At 42.5% G+C, this 24182-nt stretch overlaps 2 protein-coding genes across 6 annotated transcripts in view; one reads left to right on the forward strand and one right to left on the reverse strand.

Annotated features, from left to right (window-relative positions):
- The window catches only part of add1 (adducin 1 (alpha)), a 143374-nt gene extending 126192 nt beyond the window's left edge, over window positions 1-17182 (forward strand). For 2 of the 4 annotated variants that reach the window (XM_067982426.1, XM_067982429.1), the window contains exons 13-16: window positions 2761-2914; window positions 7536-7985; window positions 9226-9333; window positions 16682-17182. In XM_067982426.1, coding sequence (XP_067838527.1) covers window positions 2761-2914; window positions 7536-7985; window positions 9226-9333; window positions 16682-17028 — 1059 coding nt within the window. In that variant the 3' untranslated portion in view covers window positions 17029-17182. Of the gene's footprint in view, window positions 1-2760; window positions 2915-7535; window positions 7986-9225; window positions 9334-11713; window positions 11748-16681 lie in introns of all 4 variants that reach the window. The other 2 variants (XM_067982427.1, XM_067982430.1) reach the window with 2 other exon arrangements.
- Window positions 17183-21801: 4619 nt separating this feature from the next.
- The window catches only part of mfsd10 (major facilitator superfamily domain containing 10), a 50976-nt gene continuing 48595 nt past the window's right edge, over window positions 21802-24182 (reverse strand). For both annotated transcript variants that reach the window (XM_067982432.1, XM_067982431.1), the window contains exon 14: window positions 21802-24043. In XM_067982432.1, the coding sequence (XP_067838533.1) occupies window positions 23940-24043 (104 nt within the window). In that variant the 3' untranslated portion in view covers window positions 21802-23939. The remainder of the gene's footprint in view (window positions 24044-24182) is intronic.

Below are 24182 nucleotides of genomic sequence, written 5' to 3' on the forward strand. Positions count from 1 at the left end.
ACTCCATTGTATCCAGGGCAACTAGGGATGGGCAATAAATGCCAGAATTGCCAGCGATACACATCCTAAGAATGAATTTTAAAAAAAAAAATCTTGGTACTTGCAGGGCACAAAATTTTGGGGGGGTGGGGAAGATTGTGATTTAAATTTTGTTATATATATTTATTTTACTATTGGCCCGCTGTCCCCTGTGTTCAAAACAAATGGTAACGATGAATTTGACTGCGTGTATTGGGTTGAACTTTGCCTTGTGCTGAACCAATCTAACATTTATGTTTGCATGCCTTCATCTTGATTGCCTTTCGAGCTACATCTATACTTATTGTACGTACTTTAGTAAAGGTTCTTGTTCTATAATCTGAAATAAAATTAATGTTTCTAACTTACACCTGTGTGTGCACATCTGCTTCAATTAACGTGGTAGGTCTTAATGATTATTGGACATTGTATTAAGAAGAAAGCTTAAATGTTAGTGTGTTGCATCCTTTTTTTTAAAAAGTAAAAATTTCATATCCCAAAAAACATTTCAGTGTTAATTGAGAATAATGTCTAGAAGTTGCCTTGCTAGCAGGCAATATGTCCAATTACTAGTAAGGGTGGTAACTTTTTGCAGCTTCCTTACATGCACATAATAGCTGTTTTCATAATATCCAGGTTATTTAAGGATTGATATGTCAGTTAGCAGTGGTAGAGTTCAAAATATTACAAAAAGGTCCAACACAATCAAAAGCATTTAACCACGTTCAGTGACTTATTGCAGTGAATTTCATTTGGCGTCTGATCGCGAGTTTCTCTGAAAGTCGTCATCAACCGTTGAACTTTTTTGTATGTTTGTACCAGTGAGGAAGTGAAGAACACCCATCTATTCTATGGGTCAGTTATACTGCAGATTTTGTGTCGATTCAACACTATTTTAATGTTACACTGATGCAAAATATGTAGTGCAGCTGCAGTTTGAGACAATAGATCTGAGACCAAGTTGACATCATTGGAAATGGTGTAAGATCACCTCAAAGGTAGCCTTAACAGTTTTGTGAACTTTTTCTACTGGGGCAGCTGTTGGAGTGCTAGTTAACTTGGCACCCCATAGCTATGGAAAGGGAAAAACCAACTCCAGCTCACAATCCAGTGACTTTTAATGGAAAGTATGTGGACATTGGTGAGGGCAGGATGGGGTTCAGCTGTGATGCCTTACAAGGTCGAATAGCCTGAAGAAGCTCACTGTCCAAGCTTGCACTTGAAGAATGACCGCTTGGGCAAGGTACTAGAAGGCGCTAGAGACTTTGGATCCATTCCTCGGCCAAAGTCAGCACCTTCAGGAGGGTTAGAAAGAGGATTGTGCAGGAAGGATTTTACAGACATAAGTATGATTTTGAAGTAAGTCTCACTAATTTTCAGTAAAGGGGTGCAATCCCAACCAATATTTTGCTCAAAGGCCCTTCTCAGGAATGCTACAGCGCCAAAGAGTGATAAGACATGGATCTGTACCTGCAATTCTCCAACTGACAAACTTCTGATTTCAATAATGCTTCTGTAGAGAGTTGCCAAATGCAGGCTTCTCCCCAGAAGATATGGGGGAGAAAAAAATCTTCAAAAGACCAGCAGTTCTATTCCACCAGGAGTGGGTGGTGGAACTCTGTCCCAGGCGACCTCCCAAACCTCTCCATCCTCAGATATAAGCACGGAGCAGACTTGTCTGAATCTAGAGCCTTATTGCACCCTCTGCCCATCCCAGAGTGTTTCACAGGAACTACTTGCATACAGCAAGATCCCACATGCAGCAAACCAAAGGGAGAGGTTAAGAGAATTTTTTTTTAAAACACAGAGGATTGTTTACACGGCAGCCATTTTTGCAACACAGCAAAATCCCACAAAACAGCGAATGACCGTGCTGTAAATCTGTTTTGGGTGATCACTAAAAGTATTGACACAGGTTAACGAGGCCATTTTTTTTTTACAAAGCAAACCAAGCACTGGGGTTCATTTGTGGGGGAGTCCAAAACTAGGGGCCAGAAATATAAGATAGTCACTAATAAATCCAATAAGAAATTCAGGAGAAACTACTTTACCCAGAGAGTGGTGAAAATATGGAATTCACCACCAAATGGAGTAGTTGAGGTGAATAGCATTGATGCATTTAAGGGGAAGCTAGATAAACACATGAGGGAGAAAGGAATAGAAGGTTATGCTGATAGGATGAGATGAGGTAGGGAGGGAGGAGGCTCGTGTGGAGTATAAACATTGGCATAGACCATTTGGGCCGAATGGCCTGTTTCTATGCTGTAAATTATATGTAATGCTGTGTAATTTTAGTAGGGCTCTTTCATTTGCTATATGGGATAGCCGTGCTTCCTAAAACCAATTTCTTGCCGCCTTTTACAATAGAGCAAAAACAAAAAGGATTTAGCACTGAATTCCAGGCTGGTTAATATCCCACAGCTGGGCAGACCGTGCATGCAGTCTGAGATGCTTGAAGCAGTAATTCTGCTGAAGGCCACAGGTAAAGTGGAGGCAGGCTTCGAGAGACCTCCAGGCCACATTATTTACCATTACACTATCTGATTCCACTTTGGGATGAAGGCCTTTTGTGCACAAACTGCCTTATTGACCCAACATTTTCTCTCTAGGCTATGAAATTGATCCCACACGGCCTCCCAAATAATCAGTGTTTCACATTTAAGTAACATCTGAGCAGTTGTTTTATGTTGGGTTCTGTAGGTCGTTGAGATATTTGATGATAGTTTTGTTTTTCTTATTCAGGGAGAGTTGGTGACTGCATCAAAGGCAATCATTGAGAAGGAATACCAGCCACGGGTAATTGTGAGCACTGCACCAAATCCCTTTAACAAGCTGACAGACCGTGAACTTGAGGAGTACCGCAAAGAGGTTGAACGCAAACAGAAGGGGCCTGAAGGCAAGTTCCTAAATTATTCAGTTGTTTATTGGGAAAGTTTTAAAGAGTAGAGTTTTAAAAACCTGTTCATTTCAATTTGTTTTAGATTCATTTATAAATCCAGTTAAATATAATTATTCCACTGTAACAAAATAGCCTATTCAAACTGAGTAATGTATAGTTTTCTTAATGGGAATTAAAATTATGAACAGTCTTTCCATATGTGGTACAATCAAACAGTTGAAGACTGTACCATGTGCGCACTACATCTACATTTCATTTTTAAAAAGGTTGCAACGTATATCTGAGAGTGCTTTTCAGTACTGTTGCATCAAATGTCCACGTGTGTGTTCGTTCACAAAAAAAGAAAATCTGTTTTGAATAGTTTGTTTTTTTGCCTGGTCCCTTCTTGACATTCGGTCCCAATGATAGCTGCTTCCTGTTTTTAAAAAGACATCAGCATCACCTAATCGTACAACTCTGTGTGAGGCTACGTCCATTTGGGAGTGAACTTTTGAGGACAGATGGTGCCAATGGACCTGCTGACAGCTGGAAAAATCCTTGAGTTACGGAGTACGTCGGATGTTTAGGACGGCCAGGAGGATTATGCCACCCCTACACTTTAATGAGCTGTAAAAGGCAGCACTGCTAAATCAGGTCCAGCTAAGACCCAATTGTCCAGTTTCTTTTTTATTAAATTGGACCAACTAGAGAGAAAAAAGTTGAAGATAATGAAATGTTTTTTGAATTGTGAAATTTGGACCAGTTTGGGACAATTTTGGTTACTAATGCTATCACTGCCAAGGAATAACAAAATTCAGCCAAGCAGAGTTACCATAGAGTGGACCAATGGTAGTTTGTCATTTGATGTCACAAAAATGCTACTTCAAAACCTTAATGGGTAGAGAAATATATGAAAAGCCTTCCTTCTGGAACTTTGAGTTGTAAGTTAGTTTTCTAGCTTCCAAGTTAAGGAATTTGTTCGTTCCCCTCGTGAACAACAGAGAGGTTGTAAGTCCAGAACAGGAAATGTCCAGCCCAGGAGCAGCCATAGTCATATCATTTTTTTAATTATCATTTTTTCCCCATCATTTAGCTCTTGCAAGAGCTGAGGACTGTAATTGTGCATACGACTCCACTGCAACCATTGCTGAAGGTGTGATCGGATAAGCCAGATCCAAATTACATTAGAACTTAAAGAAATCAGCCTCATACTAAGACATTGTGGCAAGAAGAACTTGCTTGCTGAAGAATGGTGAGGTCAGTTAGTGGGCCTCCTGCTCAGTCACGCCCCACTATTCTGCCCAGTCTGGAGGAAGGGGAGGCTACCAATAAGTGGGTGGGACGATCTTCATGCTCACCAAGTGGCTGGGCTTCCGATCCACTAGGCCATAGAGGGTTGTCTTGCCGATTGCTCCCCAGCCCCTGCTCTTTTGCTCACTGCAGGCGGTTTGGGGGCCTTGAGATGGGCTTTCCTCGACCTCACTCTCTTGGAGGGGATGGGAGGAGGAGGAGTGGCAGAGCTATTCAAACAATATCCTGCTAAAACATGATAACATAATTATGATAAGCGGCAGATCGTAAACAGATGCTTACCCAAGTTTGGAAACTTTTAACGCCCAGTAGTAACTTTGGTGCAGAACCATCTGGTGGCTGGAATATTAAAGACGCTGCAAACTCCCATGGACGGGATTCTGTGGATGTGGTGTACTTGGATTTCCAGAAGGCATTTGACAAGGTGCCACATCAAAGGCTACTGCACAAAATAAGAGTTCATGGTGTAGGGGGTAACATATTAGCATGGATAAAGGATTGATAAGCTAACAGGAAACAGGGAGTAGGCATAAATGGGTCATTTTCAGGTTGGCAAGATGTAACGAGTGGAGTGCCACAGGGATCAGTGCTGGGGCCTCAACTATTTACAATCTATATCAATGACTTGGATGAAGGGACCGAATGTATGGTTGCTAAATTTGCTGATGACACAAAGGTAAGTAGGAAAGTAAGTTGTGAAGAGGATATAAGGAGTCTGCAAAGGGATATAGATAGGTTAAGTGAGTGGGGAAAAAAAATAGGCTGTTGGAGTATAATGTGGGAAAATGTGAACTGTGGCTGGAGGAATAGAAAAGCAGTATATTATTTAAATGGAGAGAGATTGCAGAACTCTGAGGTACAGAGGGATCTGGGTGTCCTAGTACATGAATCACAAAAAGTTAGTATGCGGGTACAGCAAGTGATTAGGAAGGCAAATGGAATGTTGTAATTTATTGCAAGGGGAATGGAACATAAAAGTAGAGATGTTTTGCTACAGTTGTACAGAGCATTGGTGAGACCACATCTAGAATACTGTGTGCAGTTTTGGTCTCCTTATTTAAGAAAGGACATAATTGCTTTAGAGACGGATCAGAGAAGGTTCATTTGACTGATTCCTGGGATGAGGGGGTTATTTTATGAGGAAAGGTTGGACAAGTTGGGCCTGTATACATTGGCGTTTAGAAGAATGAGAGGTGATCTTATTGAAACACATAAGATACTGAGGGGTCTAGAAAGGGTTGAGAGGATGTTTCCCCTTGTGGGAGAGACTAGAACAAAGGGACTCAGTTTAAAAATAAGGGGTCTCCCATTTAAGATGGAGATGAGGAGAAATTTTTTCTGAGGGTCGTGAGTCTGTGGAACTCCCTTCCCCAGAGAACAGTGGAGGCAGCGTCATTGAATAGTTTTAAGGCTGAGTTAGATAGATTCCTGATTAACAAGGTAGACGGGAAAGTAGGGTTGAGGTTTTTACATGTAAGCTTAAACCCACTTTAACCATGAGATCACATCGCAACCTACTTGCATAACAGGTACTGCATGGAATGTTGCTACTCGCCTTTTATTTTCAACGTATATATATATATATGAAATAGATATGGTTATAAATCACTTCAGGCATGATAGATTAAAATAGATAAATATGTAGTGTATTTGTTTTGGGGGGGGGACTCCCAGTTCATGGTTGAATTATTTAATAAATAGTAGTTTCAATTAATCCAAATAGCCATTCACCCAAACTAATAAGTTTTGTGTCCGTATGAATGTAGTGTTCTTACTTGCTTTCAGATTGACCTGTGTTTATCACAAGGTATTACTATCCACGTAGTTAGCAGAGACCAGTAAGGTCCAAAAAACACATTCCACAACAAACTCACAAGGTTCCACACCAAATTTGAAAACTTGAAATAGAACCATGGTGTTAATCTCATTCCATAATAAAACACAGCCTATAATATTTAGCTATCCCACCCCTATTTGTTGATTTTGATTGAGTGGTGGTGGTGCGGGGAGGAGGAGGAGGAGGAGGAGGAGGAGATGATGAGGTATGAAGTTACTTGAACCAACCAAAAGAACATTAAGTGACGTAGCAATGATTAGTTACAGAACTAACCTTTTAGTTGTCATAGTAAAAATTAAGAGCGAGGCAGATGGCATGTTGGCCTTTATTGCAAAGGGGTTGGCGTACAAGAGTAAGGAAGTCTTACTACAACTGTACAGGGCTTTGGTGAGACCTCACCTGGAGTACTGTGCAGTTTTGGTCGTCTCATCTAAGGAAGGATAGACTTGCCTTAGAGGCGGTGCAACGAGGGTTCACCAGCTTGATTCTTGGGATGAGAGGGTTGTCCTATGAGGAAAGATTGAGTAGATTGGGCCTATATTCTCTGGATTGTAGAAGAATGAGAGGTGATCGGATTGAAACAGTCAAGATTCTGAGAGGGCTTGACAGGGTAGATGCTGAGAGGTTGCTTTCCCTGGCTGGAGAGTCTATAACTAGGGGACGTAGTCTCAGGATAAGGGACAGGCGATTTAGGACTGAGATGAGGAGGCATTTCTTCACTCTGAAGGTGGTGAATCTTTAGAATTCTCTACCCCAGAGGGTGGTGGATGCTCAGTCATTGAGTATATTCAAGACTGAGATCAATAGATTTTTGGACTCTAAGGGAATCAAGGGATATGGGGATTGGATTTTTTTTATTCGTTCATGGGATGTGGGTCTCGCTGGCAAGGCCAGCATTTATTGCCCATCCCTAATTGCTCTTGAGAAGGTGGCAGTGAGCCGCCTTCTTGAATCACTGCAGTCCGTGTGGTGAAGGTTCTCCCACAGTGCTGTTAGGTAGGGAGTTCCAGGATTTTGACCCAGCGACAGTGAAGGAACGGCGATATATTTCCAAGTCGGGATGGTGTGTGACTTGGAGGGGAACGTGTAGGTGGTGGTGTTCCCATGGGCCTGCTGCACTTGTCCTTCTAGGTGGTAGAGGTTGCGGGTTTGGGAGGTGCTGTCGAAGAAGCCTTGGCAAGTTGCTGCAGTGCATCCTGTGGATGGTACACACTGCATCCGTGGAGCGCCGCTGGTGAAGGGAGTGAATGTTTAAGGTGGTGGATGGGGTACCAATCAAGTGGGCTGCTTTGTCCTGGATGGTGTCGAGCTTAGAGTGTTGTTGGAGCTGCACTCATCCAGGCAAGTGTTAACCACAGACTTCTACTCCAGTAAAAATAGATTGAGATGGATCCATTGTACTTTTAATAACCATGTATATGATCTGTAAAGTTAGTGGTGTACTTCCTATTTGGCAAAGCTTTATTTGCATGAACCTGTTGTCTTCTCTAGCTGAGAATGCTACAGCTCACATTGGTGAGGTCTCGGCGAAAATTGAGTTCATTCGAGCGCACCAAGAATGCCCTGATGGCTCGCCAGATGGCGTGGCGGTTATACCACAAAGGCACCCTGTCCTGGAGCAAGTGACTGTTACTGAAATTGTTCAAGGGCAAAGTCAGCCCTCCATGTATGAACCTATACAAAACCAAGATAACGCAACTGAAACAAAGTCTCACACCAGCCAAGGATGCTCTACAGAGGCTGAGTCTCCTTACAGTCACCAGCAGATCTCCAGTCAGGAATCTCCCTACAGTGTAGGCCAGGTCTCCGGGCAATTCAGCCCAGAAAATATGGACAGACAGGAATCGCTGCACAGCCAGCTACACAGTGCCGTTGTCAAGGCACTTATAACTTCTGGTGACCGTAATCCTTCATCTGACCCTTCAGGTATTGGCCAGCAGGGTAAGACCCAGTCTTTTTGAATGAAGAAGCACAAATCTATCTAATCAAAAACATTGAGTTCCTCTCTTTGATTTATCTTTGTCACTTGACATGCTGTATCTTCACCATCACTGACATCTGTCTCTCTCATTTTTTTTGATCAGTTGCCGTAATTTCTGGTTGCTCAGTGGTGATTTGAATTTATTCTATGGATATGGGTTTCCTTTTCCTCTGTGCGGCTATACAACTGAATTCTTGTCTCTCAGTTTGAGATTATAACAATCCCTGAGCACTTTTGGTTTCCTTGGACCCTTGCAATGATTCTCATCTTCTGCTCTTCTTTGCATGCAGTAGATTTTAGGGAAAAAAAATGTGGTGGTGAGATTAATCTTCAAAATGGTGGTGTGATTTTTGTGTGTTTTTCAGGTAAGACATTTTACAGCAAGGCCAAAGGAAATTATCCATTTGGCAAAGAATTAGTCAAAATGTTTTTTGTGGCATTGTTTTGGGTATTCTTGTGCTGGCTAGTTTACATGCCGTAAATGCCTGAAAAAACTCACAGAAGGTTCGAGAATGCTCCTGTAACGTCTACTGTGACTTGATAAAGTAGGGTTGTTCCAACAGATCATTTTGCTGATTGAATATTCTGCTGCGCAGAGCTGAAAACTTGAAAATCAATACAGATTTTCCTGCCTGTTAAATTGCGCTGATGAGCATGTCGAATGTAATGTCATCTGGTGCAGTGCCTTATTTTAATGTTGGCAGCTGTACTGAGATTAGCATTGCAGAGACTGCTAAAGGGATCACTGCAGATGAGCACACACGCTACTGTTAACATTCACCTCTGTGTTTGCGGGGAGGGGGATGCAAAGTATTTTTTGAGCATCTCCCGGGTCCAGTGAATTGCTGTAGGCACTTGGAGCTTTAAGCCATCAGACAAATTATTCCTGTGCCAGCTAACCTTGCCGGGAATGCCAGAGCAACAGAGGGGAGTGCTGTTGGGGAATCTCGATTATCCACTGGGCTGCTGTCCATCATGGTGGGGATAACCGAGATTCTACTGCTGTCCCAGATCTAAATGAGAATTAAAGGCCACAGCGTGGATCGTACGCCTTTGAGGACTGTCAAAAACAAGAAACTCATCATTGTTTTGTCTGTAGCCACGGTGCAGAAAAGCCATTGCAGCCTTCAAGGGGTTGACAGACTGTGCTGAATTTAAACCATTTTTTTTTTGTCTTGTTTCTACCCCTCTTAATCTCAGAGCTTTCAGAGCCCCAGTCAGAGGAGGTAAAAGTGAACGACCAACAGAGTCCTGCAGACCACACTCCTACCCGTACTCCCCCCAGCACTCCCACGAAATTAGATGATGGTAAGATGCTCTGAGCAGTTACAGTTGGATAGCTGTAAAGCATGATGGTTTGTGATCGTTTGGATTGTTGATGAAGTTATTTGCGTGTGTAACTATTCAAGAAACTGTCTGCTTTGTCTTTTTTTAATTGAGCAATAATGTACGAGGAAGTGTGCAGATAATTGCTATATTTATTTGGGGAGTAGCAGGAAACTGATGAATGCAGCGGTGAAACTGCTTATTAAATAGGCAGTTACTTAAATTCCTGTAGAAGTTTCACCTGCATACTGGCAGAGTTAACTTCAGGATTAGTGATGTGCTTTGACTTAACATTTAACCATGAAGGGGTTGCCATTTACTGAGTATTGCTGACTGAAATAATCAAAGCACAGTCCCAAAATATAAGCGGTCTCAAGCATAAAGAGTATAATAATGCACACCTCTTGTTCATTGCTGCTATTGGATTACACCTCTCTGTCAGAACCTCTAGCCCAGCAAAAGCAGTTGAGACTGAGATTGACTCTTTTTTTGTAAGTAAAACACAGCTGGATATGTGGCTTGGAATGGGATTGATGATTATAGAGATGATCAGTGCCCCCCCCAGGATACAATAGATCCCATGCTGCTGGGGTGGCTGAGCAGAGAGGGCAGGACAAGATAGAACAATGGAAGTATGAGGATCGATGCTTTGCTCAATTGGAGTCAAATACAAAAGAAATAGATGTATTTATATAATGCCTTACTATGGGATCCAAGTGTTTTACAAACTGAATTACACAGGGTTTTTTTTGGAATGTAGTGATTCTTATTTTGACATGAGTGTAACATGCTTGGGAGGAACAAGACGACTTTGGACCTATGGTTCCCAAAGCTCTCCACCACTGGGGGTTTTCCTCGCCTCACATCTGGATCTGTTGTGGACTAATTGATAGAGACTGATTGCTATGAATTGTTGTTGAATCATGCGACTACCAGGATGGTAGAAAGCGAACTAGATGGACCTTGGTCTTTTTTCATCTAGTAATTCCTATGTTATGTAGCCATGATGTGGAGATGCCGGTGATGGACTGGGGTTGACAATTGTAAACAATTTTACAACACCAAGTTATAGTCCAGCAATTTTATTTTAAATTCACAAGCTTTCGGAGGCTACCTCCTTCCTCAGGTGAACGATGTGGAAAAATGTTATGTAGACCAACATAGTTGGTCTATGTTATGTAGACCAACATAGCAGCCATTCTCTACAAACAACTTCCCACAAACAGCAATTAGAATGAAAAGTAATTTTTTTGGGAGGCGGCACTGGTTGAGGGAGGAATATTAGTACATCGGAGGAACTCCCTGCTCTTTGTTGAATAATTCCATAGGGGTGTCTTGTGTTCACCTGACCCACTGAAACCGGCAGACAGAATCTTACTTTAATATCTCCTCCATATAGTGTACACCTCTAATATACAGCACTCCTTCAGTACTGCTCTGGAGTGTCGGCCTAGATTATTTATTCAAGCCCTGGTGCGGGGTTCAACCCACAATATTATGACCCAGAAACAAGAATGCCACCAGTTGAGCCAAACTGAGAGACATAAGAACTGCTAGGTGTGAGAAATGGCCATTTTAGTCCATCAGGCCAACTCCACCTGAGTCTGGATGATTATTCAACCATGGACTTTGTCCAAAACCTGTTGATTATTACTTTAAGAAACATGCAAGTTCTTTCCCCTATGTCCCTGGGGGAAAAAAAATCAAGCAAAGCTATTAATATCTCTATAATCCTCAATTTCCTTCTCATCGATAGGGAAGTATTTGTGTCGAACTTTCCCTCAGGAGATTAGGTGGGTTAGAGTCCATTATAGAGTGAATTGTACATGGGCTGTGGAAGGAACTGGCCTGAAGGGCCTTCTCTCATTTCATGCATCACTTACAAAAGGTATTGAGCAACAGTCATTTGCAGGAAAATCTAGGGAAAAGGTTAAAATAAAATATCCTATCCCAGCCCCAATTTGATCTACTAGAGAGTGTATGTTCTGTATTGCCCAAAATGTATAGATTTCTTAATTTAGCTAAAGATCCAACTTGGTTTTTTGGACTAGAATGAAAGTCCTTGACATTATTCTGGGCCAAGGTTAGAATTATACTCAGTGTTGACAGCAGTTGATTCTAGTGACGCTTAAGTGAAATGGTGTAATCTGATCTATGTATCTGTGTACCTTCTGTCATGTTAGAATCACTGTCCTGTGGTAGTTTTTCCATTCACTGATCCCATCTGATTTCTCTGTTCTGTAAGAATTGTATATTCTGTTCTTTTTTTTGTTTAACACAAACGGCTGTTATGAATGCATAGATTTTTCTTCTTGTGCTTTTTTTCCCCCACCCGCCTTCCTGTGGCTGCATTACAAAACAGGAGCTGGATGTGCTAAAGAGTACCTGTTACCATAGTAAGTATTGTGCATCCATGTACAGAGCTGCTTCAGTTAACCCTGCGAGTCCTGCGTGCATGGCTTCCAGCTTTCGCATTCCTGTTTCCACTTCCATTTCCTCCTGGTTAATAGCCTCCATTAAGCTGCAGACACCTTCCTGAAATTTTAGAAATCTGTTTTACTTTAGCCCCTCGAAGTGCTGCTGTTTTCTCACAAGGACCAGCACATATTCTCCTTTTATTTTTGGTAAGAGAGTGTACATCTCCCGGCTATCGGATATGTTTCTAGTTTTCTTTTTATCTAGACGTCTTGTATTTGAGCATATATACCTTTTCAAAGGAATTTGTTAACATTGTTTAATTTTAACTCCTCGATACATTATTGAATCGCGCGTGCGGTGAAGGATGGAAATGATAAATCCTGCTTAGTGTTCAGTAAGTCCGTTGTATGGTCGATACACTAAGAGGTTGAGTATTTTACTATGTTTCTGCGATTCAAGCTCACTGAAGCAAAAAAAAATTTGAAGTGTCTACTTCAAACATATAGTATGCAAAATTTCAGGAATATGAACAAAATACTACTCATATTGCCTAACTCTTTAAAGTGTGTAAGTACCATAAATAACTGACTAAATCAAGTTTTAGAAAATGGCCGCAATGCTGTCTAACCTGTGTACCGTTCGAGCGATGGCCTCTTGAAGTTTACTGCTACAAGATCTTAATACATACAGCCTAGAAATTATTTGCCAATATCCACCATTGAATGCCTAATGTATTCATATGATATTCCTTTGCCCATCATTTTAACAGGAGTTAAGTCATTTATAATGAACGATTTATTAACTCCATTAAAATAGTGGGCAGAGGAAGGTCATAGACATTTATTCGTTAATATCTCCAGCAGTAATTTCTAGACGTGTATGAATTAAAGGTGCAGTACTTGAACTTTAGCCCTTTGTGTGAAAAGAGGTAATTAAACCAAGAATTTCTCTTAAGTACGGTACTCTGTGAGCTTGCCACTGCTCTATACCAAAGCTGCTGCTCCTCCCTATATTTTTTTCCCTTTGTCCTTACCTCAGGCTAAAGCAAAGCTTGATATGACCCTCCTACTGTGAGAAAATGTAGAGATTTACTTTATAACCAGACTTGTGAAGAATGCCTTTTGGAAAAGCTCTGAGGTTCGAATACTTTGTAACAGTGGCGTTGTGATGGGGAGACAAGAGAAAGAGATAGAAGCACGTATTCTGGGCCAGTAGACAATCCACGGTGAAAGGCAAATTCAGAACTGATGTCAGGGAGTTCTTCACACACAGAGTAACCAACACAGGATGACAAAAGCGTCCAATGTATGTAAGAAATGGCTGTTTTGTGTGTTGGGACCCTGTTGGTTTGTTGTGGGTGAGTGAGCTATCATGGACCGATTTATCTTACTCGCCCGTATCCATCTCCTGAATGGAATTAAAGCCTGCAGCTTTTAAGAAATGTGGCACAGTATCAGATAAAGGGGTTGAAATTACTGTAAAGATCCTTGAATATTGCTTTCAGTGGTTGGGAGATTAATTTCTAGCCCTCTACCTTCTGGTGACTAATACACTTTTTACAAGTGAAATTTACCTTTTTTTAAAAAAAAAAAATTTCAGGTGAAGAAAATTGCAACTACTTTAAAACAAAAAGCAGGCCCCTATCCCCCATTCATCTAGGCTGGATTTAAACCCAGGCCCAATGTGATGTACTCTGCAGGAGAGGATGAGTTAAAGAAAGACTTGCATTCATTTAGCACCTTTCACAACCTCAAGACGTCCCAAAGCACTTTACAGCCAATGAAGTACTCTTTTTTTTGAAGCGGAGTCACTGTTGTAATGTAGGAAACGTGGCAGCCAATTTACGCACAACAAGGTCCCCCAACAGCAATGAGATAATGACCAGAACTTTTTTTTAGTGATGTTGGTTGAGGGATAAATATTGGTCAGAACACGGGGGAGAATTCCCCTGTTTTTCTTCGAATAGTGCCATGGGATTTTTTACATCCATCTGAGAGGGCAGACGGGGCCTCGGTTTAATGTCTCTTTTGAAAGGTGGCACCTCAGACAGTGCAGCACTCCCTCAGTAGTTCATTGCATTCATTGATTTTTGAAATAGAGTCTACAGACCAAATTTAAAAATAAAGTGCTCATATCTTAAGTCAGAGAGATGTTTGTCTACACAACAAAACATTAAACTCTTGTTGGCAAGATTGAATTGTTTCAATTGCACTGGTCAGAATGGGTTGTGTCATCTCATGATTGGAACAAAAGATCAAAATCCTCCACTACACAACTCTTCCACTTTGTGCCCTTCATTGCTGTTGGCAGCAGCCAAGAAGGTCTCTGGAATTGCACAATGCCAGACCATTTGACTCAAGATCCTCAGAGGCAAAGGAACGAGTGTCACCTTGGGAGTTTCCAAGTTGTTCCAATTAGTACTTCAATCAGGAAAGTTTCTGGTGAGGCTGAACCCCCTGATCCCAAAGCTGCAATCACCACAACTGGCAGTCTTGGTTCCACACAGGTCGTCTGCTTTGGTTAACCTAAAAGGGTTAGGAACACTATTACAACTTAACAGTGTGACTTTGAATTAGAAGTGTTTCAGTTGATGCCTCAGACCGCACAGGGCTAGAAGTAGTTCAGGGAAGTGCTGGGAAGGGTATGATCCTTGTGCCTTGCCCCGAATGAAATCCATCATGGGGTGATTTGCCTCGGTGTCGTCAGTTATTAAGAATTTTCATACTAAGTTGCTGTTTTGACCCAACCATTGCTTTGGCACACTATATTGGTATTGAGTTCAGTGACTCAACACAACCTTAAGTGGCAATTATCTCTGTTGCTGCTTCACTTTATTTCGGGTTAGTAAGATCGTTGAGGATCTCACTGACTTAGTATCATAGAATCATACAGCACAGAAGGAGGAGATTCAGCCCATCGTGCCTGTGCCGGCTTTTTGGAAGAGCTATCCAATTAGTCCCACTCCCCTGTTCTTTCCCCATAGCCCTATAATTTTTTTCCCTTCAAGTATTTATCCAATTCCCTTTTGAAAGTTATTATTGAATCTGCTTCCACTGCCCTTTCAGGCAGTGCATTCCAGATCATAACAACTCACTGCATTAAAAAAAATGCTTCCTCGTCTCCCCTCTGGCTCTTTTGCCGATCACCTTAAATCTGTGTCCTCTGGTTACTGACCCTTCTGCCACTGGAAACAGTTTATCCTTATTGGTTAATCTTTTTGGATCTTCTGATTCCGAGGGGAGGAAGAACTGCAGGTTGTACTGTCCGAGTTTTGGTGTAGCTCTGCCTAGATTCCCTGAGGGTTTACCACATGGCTCAAACCTGGACCTCTGAGTAAATACGTCCATAGTCTTCCCTAGATTTCACCTTGATCAACCAATTTGAGATAGAAAGGCCCGAGTAATTTTTTTTTCTAAGGCCAGACCACTAAGCCAAATTTTAGAGTCCCAAGATAAAGGGCAAACAAAGTCTCCTTGTCCAAGTAAAGAACCCCATAAACCCCCGAGAAAGTGTTCCCAGAGTTTGACTGCTTGGGGCATTGTACTTACAAATGAGCTTGGCTGCGTATCTGATGCATTGGGTAAAATGCATCTACCAGTTGGTGTCTCAGATTTTTTAGCTAAGCTTAAGCTGCTGTGAGGTACAACACTTTCACTGGTGGCTGATATTGTACAGACTGAAGATTAAAGATGCTGTTGCCGCTCCTGAATGTGTTGGGGGGGCGGGGGGTGCTGTGCCCAGGGGATGCCTGATTGTGCGTACTGTATTCCAGTGGATCTTCAGACACAACAGTAAAAGCTCTTTTACAAGAGGAAAACTCATCTTTGCCCAAGACATTGCAAAATAAATTGGAATTTAATAAAAACAAAGCCTAAAATCCATCAGAGGGGGAAGAATGATCCTCTCCCTTCTCTGCAGAGATGGACAGTTCTGAAATCAGGGCTAGAGAGGGAATGGGTTTCTTATTGCCTGGGTCTAAGTAATCCTGAACAGGAAACCATTATACTACGAAGAAGCTAGACTTGCCTGGATTCCCTGCTGTAAGACTAACACAAAGGCTTCTTCCCTAATTACCAGGAAACAGCAGACTCTGACACCTTTGAAAGGTAGGAGATCGCGTGTTTTAGAAGTGAAAAAGCATCCTTGGTTCTAAGGGATAGATTCCTTAGGTCACTCTCTGTCTTACTAAAGCAGAACAGTTTTTTACGACTCCAGGTCCGAGCATTAAAGGCCTTGTTCCCAATATTTTTGTTCTCAAAGCAAGATTATTTACCCATCCCTTACCTCAGCTTTTTGAGTATCAAAATGTGAAACTCAGATTGACAAGTTGTATTAAACATCTAAACTTAACTCAGCATCAATTACTTTCACATACACTTAAGTCTACTTATTAAACACACTTGAGATGTGAACTAGGAGTTGGCTACCAGTCCTTCCATGTATTAGAATCACATACAATGTACAGCACAGAAACAGGCCATATGGCCCAACTGGTCCACACGAGCCTCCTCACGCCCCTCTTGATCTAATCCTATCAGCAAAATATTCAATTCCTTTCTCCCTCATGTACTTATCCAGCTTCCCCTTAAATGCATCTGCTGGAATAGATCCAGCTCCTGGACTGGCTTCTCTACTCTAGAACAATCTAGTGCAGTTCTTCTAGGGCCTTGCATGGACCACATAGCTCTCAAAAGAAACAGACTGATAAATTGTATATATAGACTTTCAAAAGAAGTAAAATAACGATATATTTTTTGGTGATTGACCATCTGATATTTTATTGGTACACTTAACCCAGACTGCAAAAAAATACTGTGCTTTGCAGGGGGGTGTAGGGGCAGTCCGAGATTGTATCCCCAAGCCAAAACCTGCACTCACTTGCTTACGTTGTCCTCTCTTATAAATTCTTCAGAATCGCAAGCGGAACAGACATACAAGGATGACAGTGCTGCAACTTTCCAACAGTCCCTGCCAGAACTCACCCCCGATGAGCACTCGGAACCACTGACCTTCCAGACGTCTGGAAAAGAGGAATCGGACAGCCCAAGCAAAGATCTGAGTAGAAAGCTTAACGAGCTGACCACAGCCGAGCTCCAAGAAGTGCCCTCCCCACCTCCTGAGCCGGTGCCAACCCCACCAGCTGAGGAAGTGGCGGACGCGGCCAGCGACGAGTCTCCCAGCAAGTCACCTTCGAAGAAGAAGAAAAAGTTCCGCACTCCCTCCTTCCTGAAGAAGAACAAGAAGAAAAGCGACTCCTAAAAAAAAAAGAAAGCCTGGTCTACCTTGGGGGGGGGGGGAAGGTGCGACGCCCTCGTTTCACAGATCGATTCTAATTCATTTCTAGAATGTACAAGGTTGTATCGTTTAGTGTTATGTCTTAATAAAAACATCCATGTAACGGAATGCAAAGAAACGTCTAGTATAGCTTGATTGGTATTGAAAGTAACAGGACATTTTTGACATGAAACAAAAAAAAAGGTGCTAATCCTTTCAGTGCAGTAGGTGCAACCCATTAAGTGTTTAATCCCAGCATGGTTTGCCACTTTGGGGTTGAGTTAGAAGAGTAATGAAACCAGAGGAACCCTTTTAATAAGATTATATTGTAATGATGAATTAATTGCTTTGTTGATGTAATATGCAGATACTGTAGTAACTACCTACATTTTACCACAAGTGTGCAAGAGACATCCTGCGCATGACTGTTAAATACCAGCCATCTGCGATGCTGCCTAAAAGGTGTGAGGGGTGTGTTTAAAGGAAAATTATTACATGTGGCTTGTAGATTGGCATAGATCAGGAGTTGATTACTTTATGAAATGAGGGAATGGTCCAGGTATCGCTGAATCGTGAATATTACTGTTCTTTTCAGTTTACAGCAAGGTTTCCCTTTTGTTTGTCTACACACAAACTTTTTTAAAGCAATTGAATGGTGCAGCCCATTGGTGTATTTGGTGTGGTATCTGTCGAGAGCACCTAGGTTCAATCCTGTGAATCATCACACCGTGAGTTTCCCAGCTTTGGGTACCTCCTCTAAGCAAGACCATGGGCATGACCCCAGCGCTGCTTTCGTGCATCCCTCAGCAACTAGTTCAAGAGCCTAACTCAAACTGGTTGTTGGGATCTGGTGACTCATTCACCCCTCCCCCCCACCCCCCCCATTGCTAGCCACATCAGTCCAAGAGCATTGTGCGGCTGTCTGAAAGGACCAAAAAAATAAGTACACAACATACTCTTCTGTTAGTAAAATACAGTTTAGATAAAGGTGATGGCAAATGGCGGTACTTTGAGTTGTGCTTTAATGCTGGAGTCGTATATAAATCGAAAGTAAGACTTGCATTTATATAGTGCTCTATCGCATCTCTGAGAAACCTTCCCAAGAGCTTCACATACAGTTAATTACTTTGAAGTGCAGTGATTGTTATGTAGGCAAAATTGATGTTCAGTGGAATTTAAAGGATGTCTTGTTTTAACTACAGAAATTCTGTGGAGTGGCCGACATATGTTGTGTCCTGTTTTTTTTTATATGTATATCGTTTTGAAGTACAGCCTAAATTCGGCAACAGAAGGGTTACTGTATCACTTTAAGAATCGTTTGAAATCAAACCGAGGAGTTGGGATAGAAAGGAGCCGTTGCATTTTTACCCTGCGCCAGGGCCCTTCACCGTTATTAATGGAGGGAACAAAGCTTTTCATAAACCCTACAATGTGAACAATGCACCGAGAAAAATATCCACTAAGACCTGTTTTTAATTAGGCAGCTTCTTTGAATGTGTCATGTATGTGCTGCGTTATCCATCCCGTCACCAGCATTCTTTGCTGTATGAACAGCAGCCCCCAGTGATTTGAACAGGGAGTGGAGCAAGTCTCTGCTGAACGTTCTGAAGTGTTTTCCATATCCTGCATCATGGGAATGTCATGCTGCTCTGTGATAATTAAAACCCATGATCTGTGTTTCTCCTCCTCCCCACCCACCACCCACCCCCCCACCCTCTCTGAAATCTGATAAACCAAGTTGTTCAAATAAATGTAACGAGGAAATAAGTTTTTTTTTAAACCTGCATATAACATTGGGTTAATGGAATCCTACGACATCTACTCGTGAGATAACGGTGTATATAAGTTACACCATTCGGAGGTAACCCCCTGCCTTGTACAGTGGAAGATTCAGGCAGCACTGCCTGTAGCCTCTGGCTGAAATTCCTCCATTCCCAGTGGGAAGCCTTGGTTCGGTATCTATGTAATGTTCATAGCACGCTGGAGATGTGACGACACAGTCCATGTGTTGAGGTCCAGCTGCTGCCTTACCCTTTCGAAGTAGGTCTGCTGGTGGGTTGAGGCGGGGCCGTAGTGGAATTGGCTGCAAAAATAAAAGGCAAGAGAGTATAATTTGCAAATAAGGTGTGTAATGAGGACTGCATGGCATCGCTGGCTTTCCGCTTGTATTTTACCCTTGTATGACTTCTGTACACTAAGCAATTTTAAGTACCTTTTTGTTTTTGCTAATCAGTTATAATTGCCAGACTTAAATAATAACCACATGCCATCTGCTAATTACTCCAGTTTTGACTCTTGTTTCAGTTCTTAATTATGCTCTCCACTTATACAAAAGATTTGTAAACTCTTTGATTTTTATTCAATCTTTCCAATTCTTTGTATCACTACATGAAGTAAAAGATTTATTACACTTTTATGAAGAAAAAAATCATTATCTAATTTTGTTTGTTTTTTTTTAAAGTTTCATTGTAACATTTTTGAGTTTCATCCACAAATAAAACCCTTTCTTTAAACCTTACTGTGCAGTAATGTTTACTTTACTCAAGGCAGTAACATTACTGATCACTGGCAGTCTCTCTATTTCTGTTCATGGGCCGTGCACTGATACCATAGGCGTCCTGTTCCAAGACCTGTGCCAGTGCTGCTCTAAAGCAGCTACTTTGAGCTGAGGGAAAACAGCTATGGATTTAACTTTCTGCCTTGTAACAGATTTAAAAAAGATAAACTGGAAACCTGAAATAAAAACAGAAGCTGGGAATGCATAGCAGGTCTTTTTTTAAATTTGTTCACGGGATGTGGGCGTCGCTGGTGAGGCCAGCATTTATTGCCCATCCCTAATTGCCCTCGAGAAGGTGGTGGTGAGCCGCCTTCTTGAACCGCTGCAGTCCGTGTGGTGACGGTTCTCCCACAGTGCTGTTAGGAAGGGAGTTCCAGGATTTTGACCCAGCGACAATGAAGGAACGGCGATATATTTCCAAGTCGGGATGGTGTGTGACTTGGAGGGGAACGTGCAGGTGGTGTTGTTCCCATGCGCCTGCTGCTCTTGTCCTTCTAGGTGGTAGAGGTCACGGGTTTGGGAGGTGCTGTCGAAGAAGCCTTGGCGAGTTGCTGCAGTGCATCCTGTGGATGGTGCACACTGCAGCCACAGTGCGCCGGTGGTGAAGGGAGTGAATGTTTAGGGTGGTGGATGGGGTGCCAATCAAGCGGGCTGCTTTATCTTGGATGGTGTCGAGCTTCTTGAGTGTTGTTGGAGCTGCACTCATCCAGGTAAGTGGAGAGTATTCCATCGCACTCCTGACTTGTCCCTTGTAGATGGTGGAAAGTCTGTTCCCATCTGTAGAGAGGAAAGACAGGCTCTGAAAACTCGCAGGCCTTCAGGTGCATTCCTGGTGTACCTCCAGCAGGAGTGCAAAGGGAAGGTGCAGAAAATAAGCCGGATATGTCTGGTCCCGGCCTGTGTGGGTAGTTTCTGGGGGGTGCCCTCTGTCCTACCCCAAGGTGGTCCCTGCTTTAGTGGGGCAAGGGCTCCCTACACTAGAAGTTCCCGCTTCCGCAACCTCGTTGGACCCAGCATAAGTTTGGAGGCTGATACGCCCAGTTAGATGAGGTTTACCAGCCTCCTGAAGGGTGCAAGTCGGCCCCACTAAGGGTAAAGGCCCAAGGCCCCCCCCCCCCCCGCCAGAAATTGTTAAAGCAGCCCCCTCCCGATGCGAGGGGACAGCATAGGCCACGATCCTCCGCTTTCTGGAAGGGCACCTCCCTCCCTGGGGCCCTTAACCTGGAGGAGGGAGTAAGACAGTAAGTAGTGTAGTGCAATGGTTATGTTACTGGGCTAGTAATCCAGAGAATGTGAGTTCCAATCCCACCATGGCAGTTGGTAACAGAGCAAGAGGCAGGTAAATAACATCAACTTTCCCAGACAACTAGAACCTCAATCACTCTCCTTGTGACTCCACCGAGTGTTGTTTTTCTCATCACTCAGAGCCTCACGTGCCTTGATACGTTAACGAGTACACACTGTGTTACTAAATTTAACGACGTGAGCCCTGGATTTTCCATTTATAACTAAAGTCAGACATGGAGAGAAAATTTGTAAATGCTGGAAATATGAAATTAAAACAGTCAGGTAAAGCACTACACGTAGAGCAGCGTCCAAGAGAAAACAATAGTTTTAATGGGTGCCGATTGACTTGTGGTGCATTCCTATTTTTAATTATGTTTAAACTATGCCAGTGTAAGTGACACAAATTAAAACAAGAGGACACAAGGCAAGGAGAAACAGCTCGAAACAGGGGGATGCAGGTTAAAACAGGACGATACAGGACAAAGGGATACAGGTTAAAACAGGAGCATACAAGACAAGAGGCTACAGGTTAAAACAGGAGGATGCAAGTCATGGGGATGCAGGTTAAAACAGGAGGATACAAGATAAGGGGATACAGATTAAAACAAGAGGATACAAGAAGGGGTAAGTTAAAACAGGAGAACCGAAGACAAGACAAGGAGACACCGGTTAAAACAAGAGTTGGGGATTGTGTTTACAAGAAGAGAACACGAGTTAAAACAAGAGGACGCAGGAGAATGGGACACCGGTTAAAACGAATGAGACACAAATTTAGAACTTGGAATCATTTAAGAAACAGTTTGATGCTATGATTGGAGGAAGGGGAGGATAAGAGTATAGGTTCTGGATGGATGAGGTAGGATGGCCCTCCTCCCCTCTCTCTTGTGAAGGCAACTTTCTTGTAAATAAAGAAGTAAAATGGGTAAAAGTTTATTTGAAATTGTGTACAAAACAATGCAACTGTGTTACTTCAGTTGATAGTACCAGAATACAGCAATATAGACTAGTTACATAACAAAATATATCCAGATTTCTTTTTAAAGTGAACATTTCAATTAATATGAAAACAGTAATGGCTGATTTGCCAGCTGGGCACGACTAGGTTTTAGGATTATTCCTAATTAGGACAAATGATTTATTTTCACTCAGAAACCAGTATTTCTACTGCCTCCGGGGCTTTCGCATGTAAAATTGCGGTATTCTGAAATTCACCAGATTTGTTGCAGGAGGTTATGCCGTGCCAAACCACTTACTCCATACCTGATCTTTCTTTGGTATTGTTTTCGCCATCAACTAACAGAGTTAAGAAACAACAACTTGCATTTATATAGCGCCTTTAACATAGGAAAACGTTCCAAGGCGCTTCACTGAGGCACAATCGACACCAAGCCAAAGAAGGAGTGATTCGAAAGGGTGACTAAAAGCTTGGTCAAAGAGGTAGGTATTAAGGAGGGTGTTAACGGAGGTAGAGAGGTTGAGGGAGGGAATTCTAGAGCTTAGGGCCTAGGCAGCCGAAGGCACGGCTGCTAATGGCGGGGCGAAAGATGACTGTGCAACACTCCCTCAGTAATGCCCTGGAGTGCCAACCTAGATTATGTGCTCAAGTCTCTGGAGTAAGGCTTGAATCCACAAGCTTCTGATTCAGATGAGAGTGCTACCACTGAGCCAAGACTGACACCTGAAGAGACACATTTAGCTGAGGCCTACACATCAGAATGATCCCAGGTTTGTTCCTCAGACATGAATGAGTATGGCAGCAACGGACAGTTATGAAACGGTTCCCCAGCTAGTAGGCAATGTATTCATAAGACGAAGGAACAAATTTGCCAAAGCACTACAGTCATCCAAAGGAATCAAGCATAGTTCACACTGACTGATGCTCGATTCCTTCAAATGACTCCACAGTGATTTAGTAAATGTTTTCCCTCTCTGGTAGATTCCTGTCTGCCTTTCTTTGATCCTTGGTAGGAGTGCTTATTCAGTTATTTGGATTCTAAAATCCTGTATTATCTGTCAGAAGACATGAGTATTGAACATCATCAGTAAATTGTCATTCCAGTGAGTGGGAACCTTTGAGTATAAAAGCTGAAAGTTGCTACAGGTGGAAGTGATTTGTTAGTTCCCAATCTTGACCAGTGATGTCAGAGGCAACTGCAAGAGGGAGGAGACTTACTGGAAAGGAAGAAAGGAGGAACTTCCTGAAGAGGAGGGAGAAGATTTAAATTAAAAAAATCAGAGGGAGAGTCAAAACATTTTTTTTTCTGAATAAACATCTTTTCCTCCTGATTTTTTTTAATTCATCAAGAACTCCCAGGTTAGGAATAGCAATAATTAGATGTGGAGTAAAGCGCCCTCTACTCTGCCCTAACAACGGGCCTCAGCCCCAACCTCACAAGAGCAGCCCTTACTGCATCACCATACTTGCCACTGCTGTGGCCCCTCTGAGTGAGACCAGTGCTGAATTAGGGGGAAATTTTGTGCTGTGTGCTCATAGCCAGTAGCAACTGGGCTGAGACGGGTTCCAACCTCACCTCAAGTGGCATGCCTGCAGCCAACAGACAGGAAACTTTCAGTCCACCAGCATGAGCCAAAAGTGACCACAGGTCCCAGAAGTGAAAGGTTGGTGTCTGACCCACTGCACCATCTAACCTTTCAAATCAAGCATCCCTAACGCCAAGCCTCGAAAACAGAATCCCACCCGAGGAGGTAGGATAAATAACCCACAAAAGTTGCCCAGCAAGAGGAAAAAGTTTTTTTTTTAAACTCTCAACAGTATATGATTCAGTTCAGTCAAGTCACTTACTATATAGAACCAGTCCCCATATTCCCAATATTAAGCTACACATTAAATATCACATTTCTTTTTTGAACAGACATAGTTTTCCAGATGTTCATTTGCTGTGAAATTCCCAACTAGGGTTAAGTAAATACGACCATCTACTATTACAGATTTTTTTTAAAAACTCGGCTTGCTGTGTGTTCGGGTACTCCAGAATCCAGCGTCGTCCTCCTTTTAAGTTTTACGTGGGCCACACTTTGCTTCTTCTGGTCCTCACTGCGTTTTCTTCGCTTTGGGAATTGTGAGAAGTGCGAGCGGGAGGAGGAAGGCGACGCTGGTGGCGGTGAAACACACCTCTGCCCCCACCAACCAGTAAACTGCAAGCACAACGCAAGACCGTTCAATCTCTTCAGTATCTCGCCTCCCATCTGCTGCAGCACAAAATCATCACACCTCCCAACCAGCCCAATTTAATCAGGAAGATCGCAATCTGGCTGACTTCAGAGCGGCATTCCT

This window comes from Heptranchias perlo, chromosome 4 (genome assembly GCF_035084215.1).
Source record: "Heptranchias perlo isolate sHepPer1 chromosome 4, sHepPer1.hap1, whole genome shotgun sequence".
NCBI lineage: Eukaryota > Metazoa > Chordata > Chondrichthyes > Hexanchiformes > Hexanchidae > Heptranchias > Heptranchias perlo.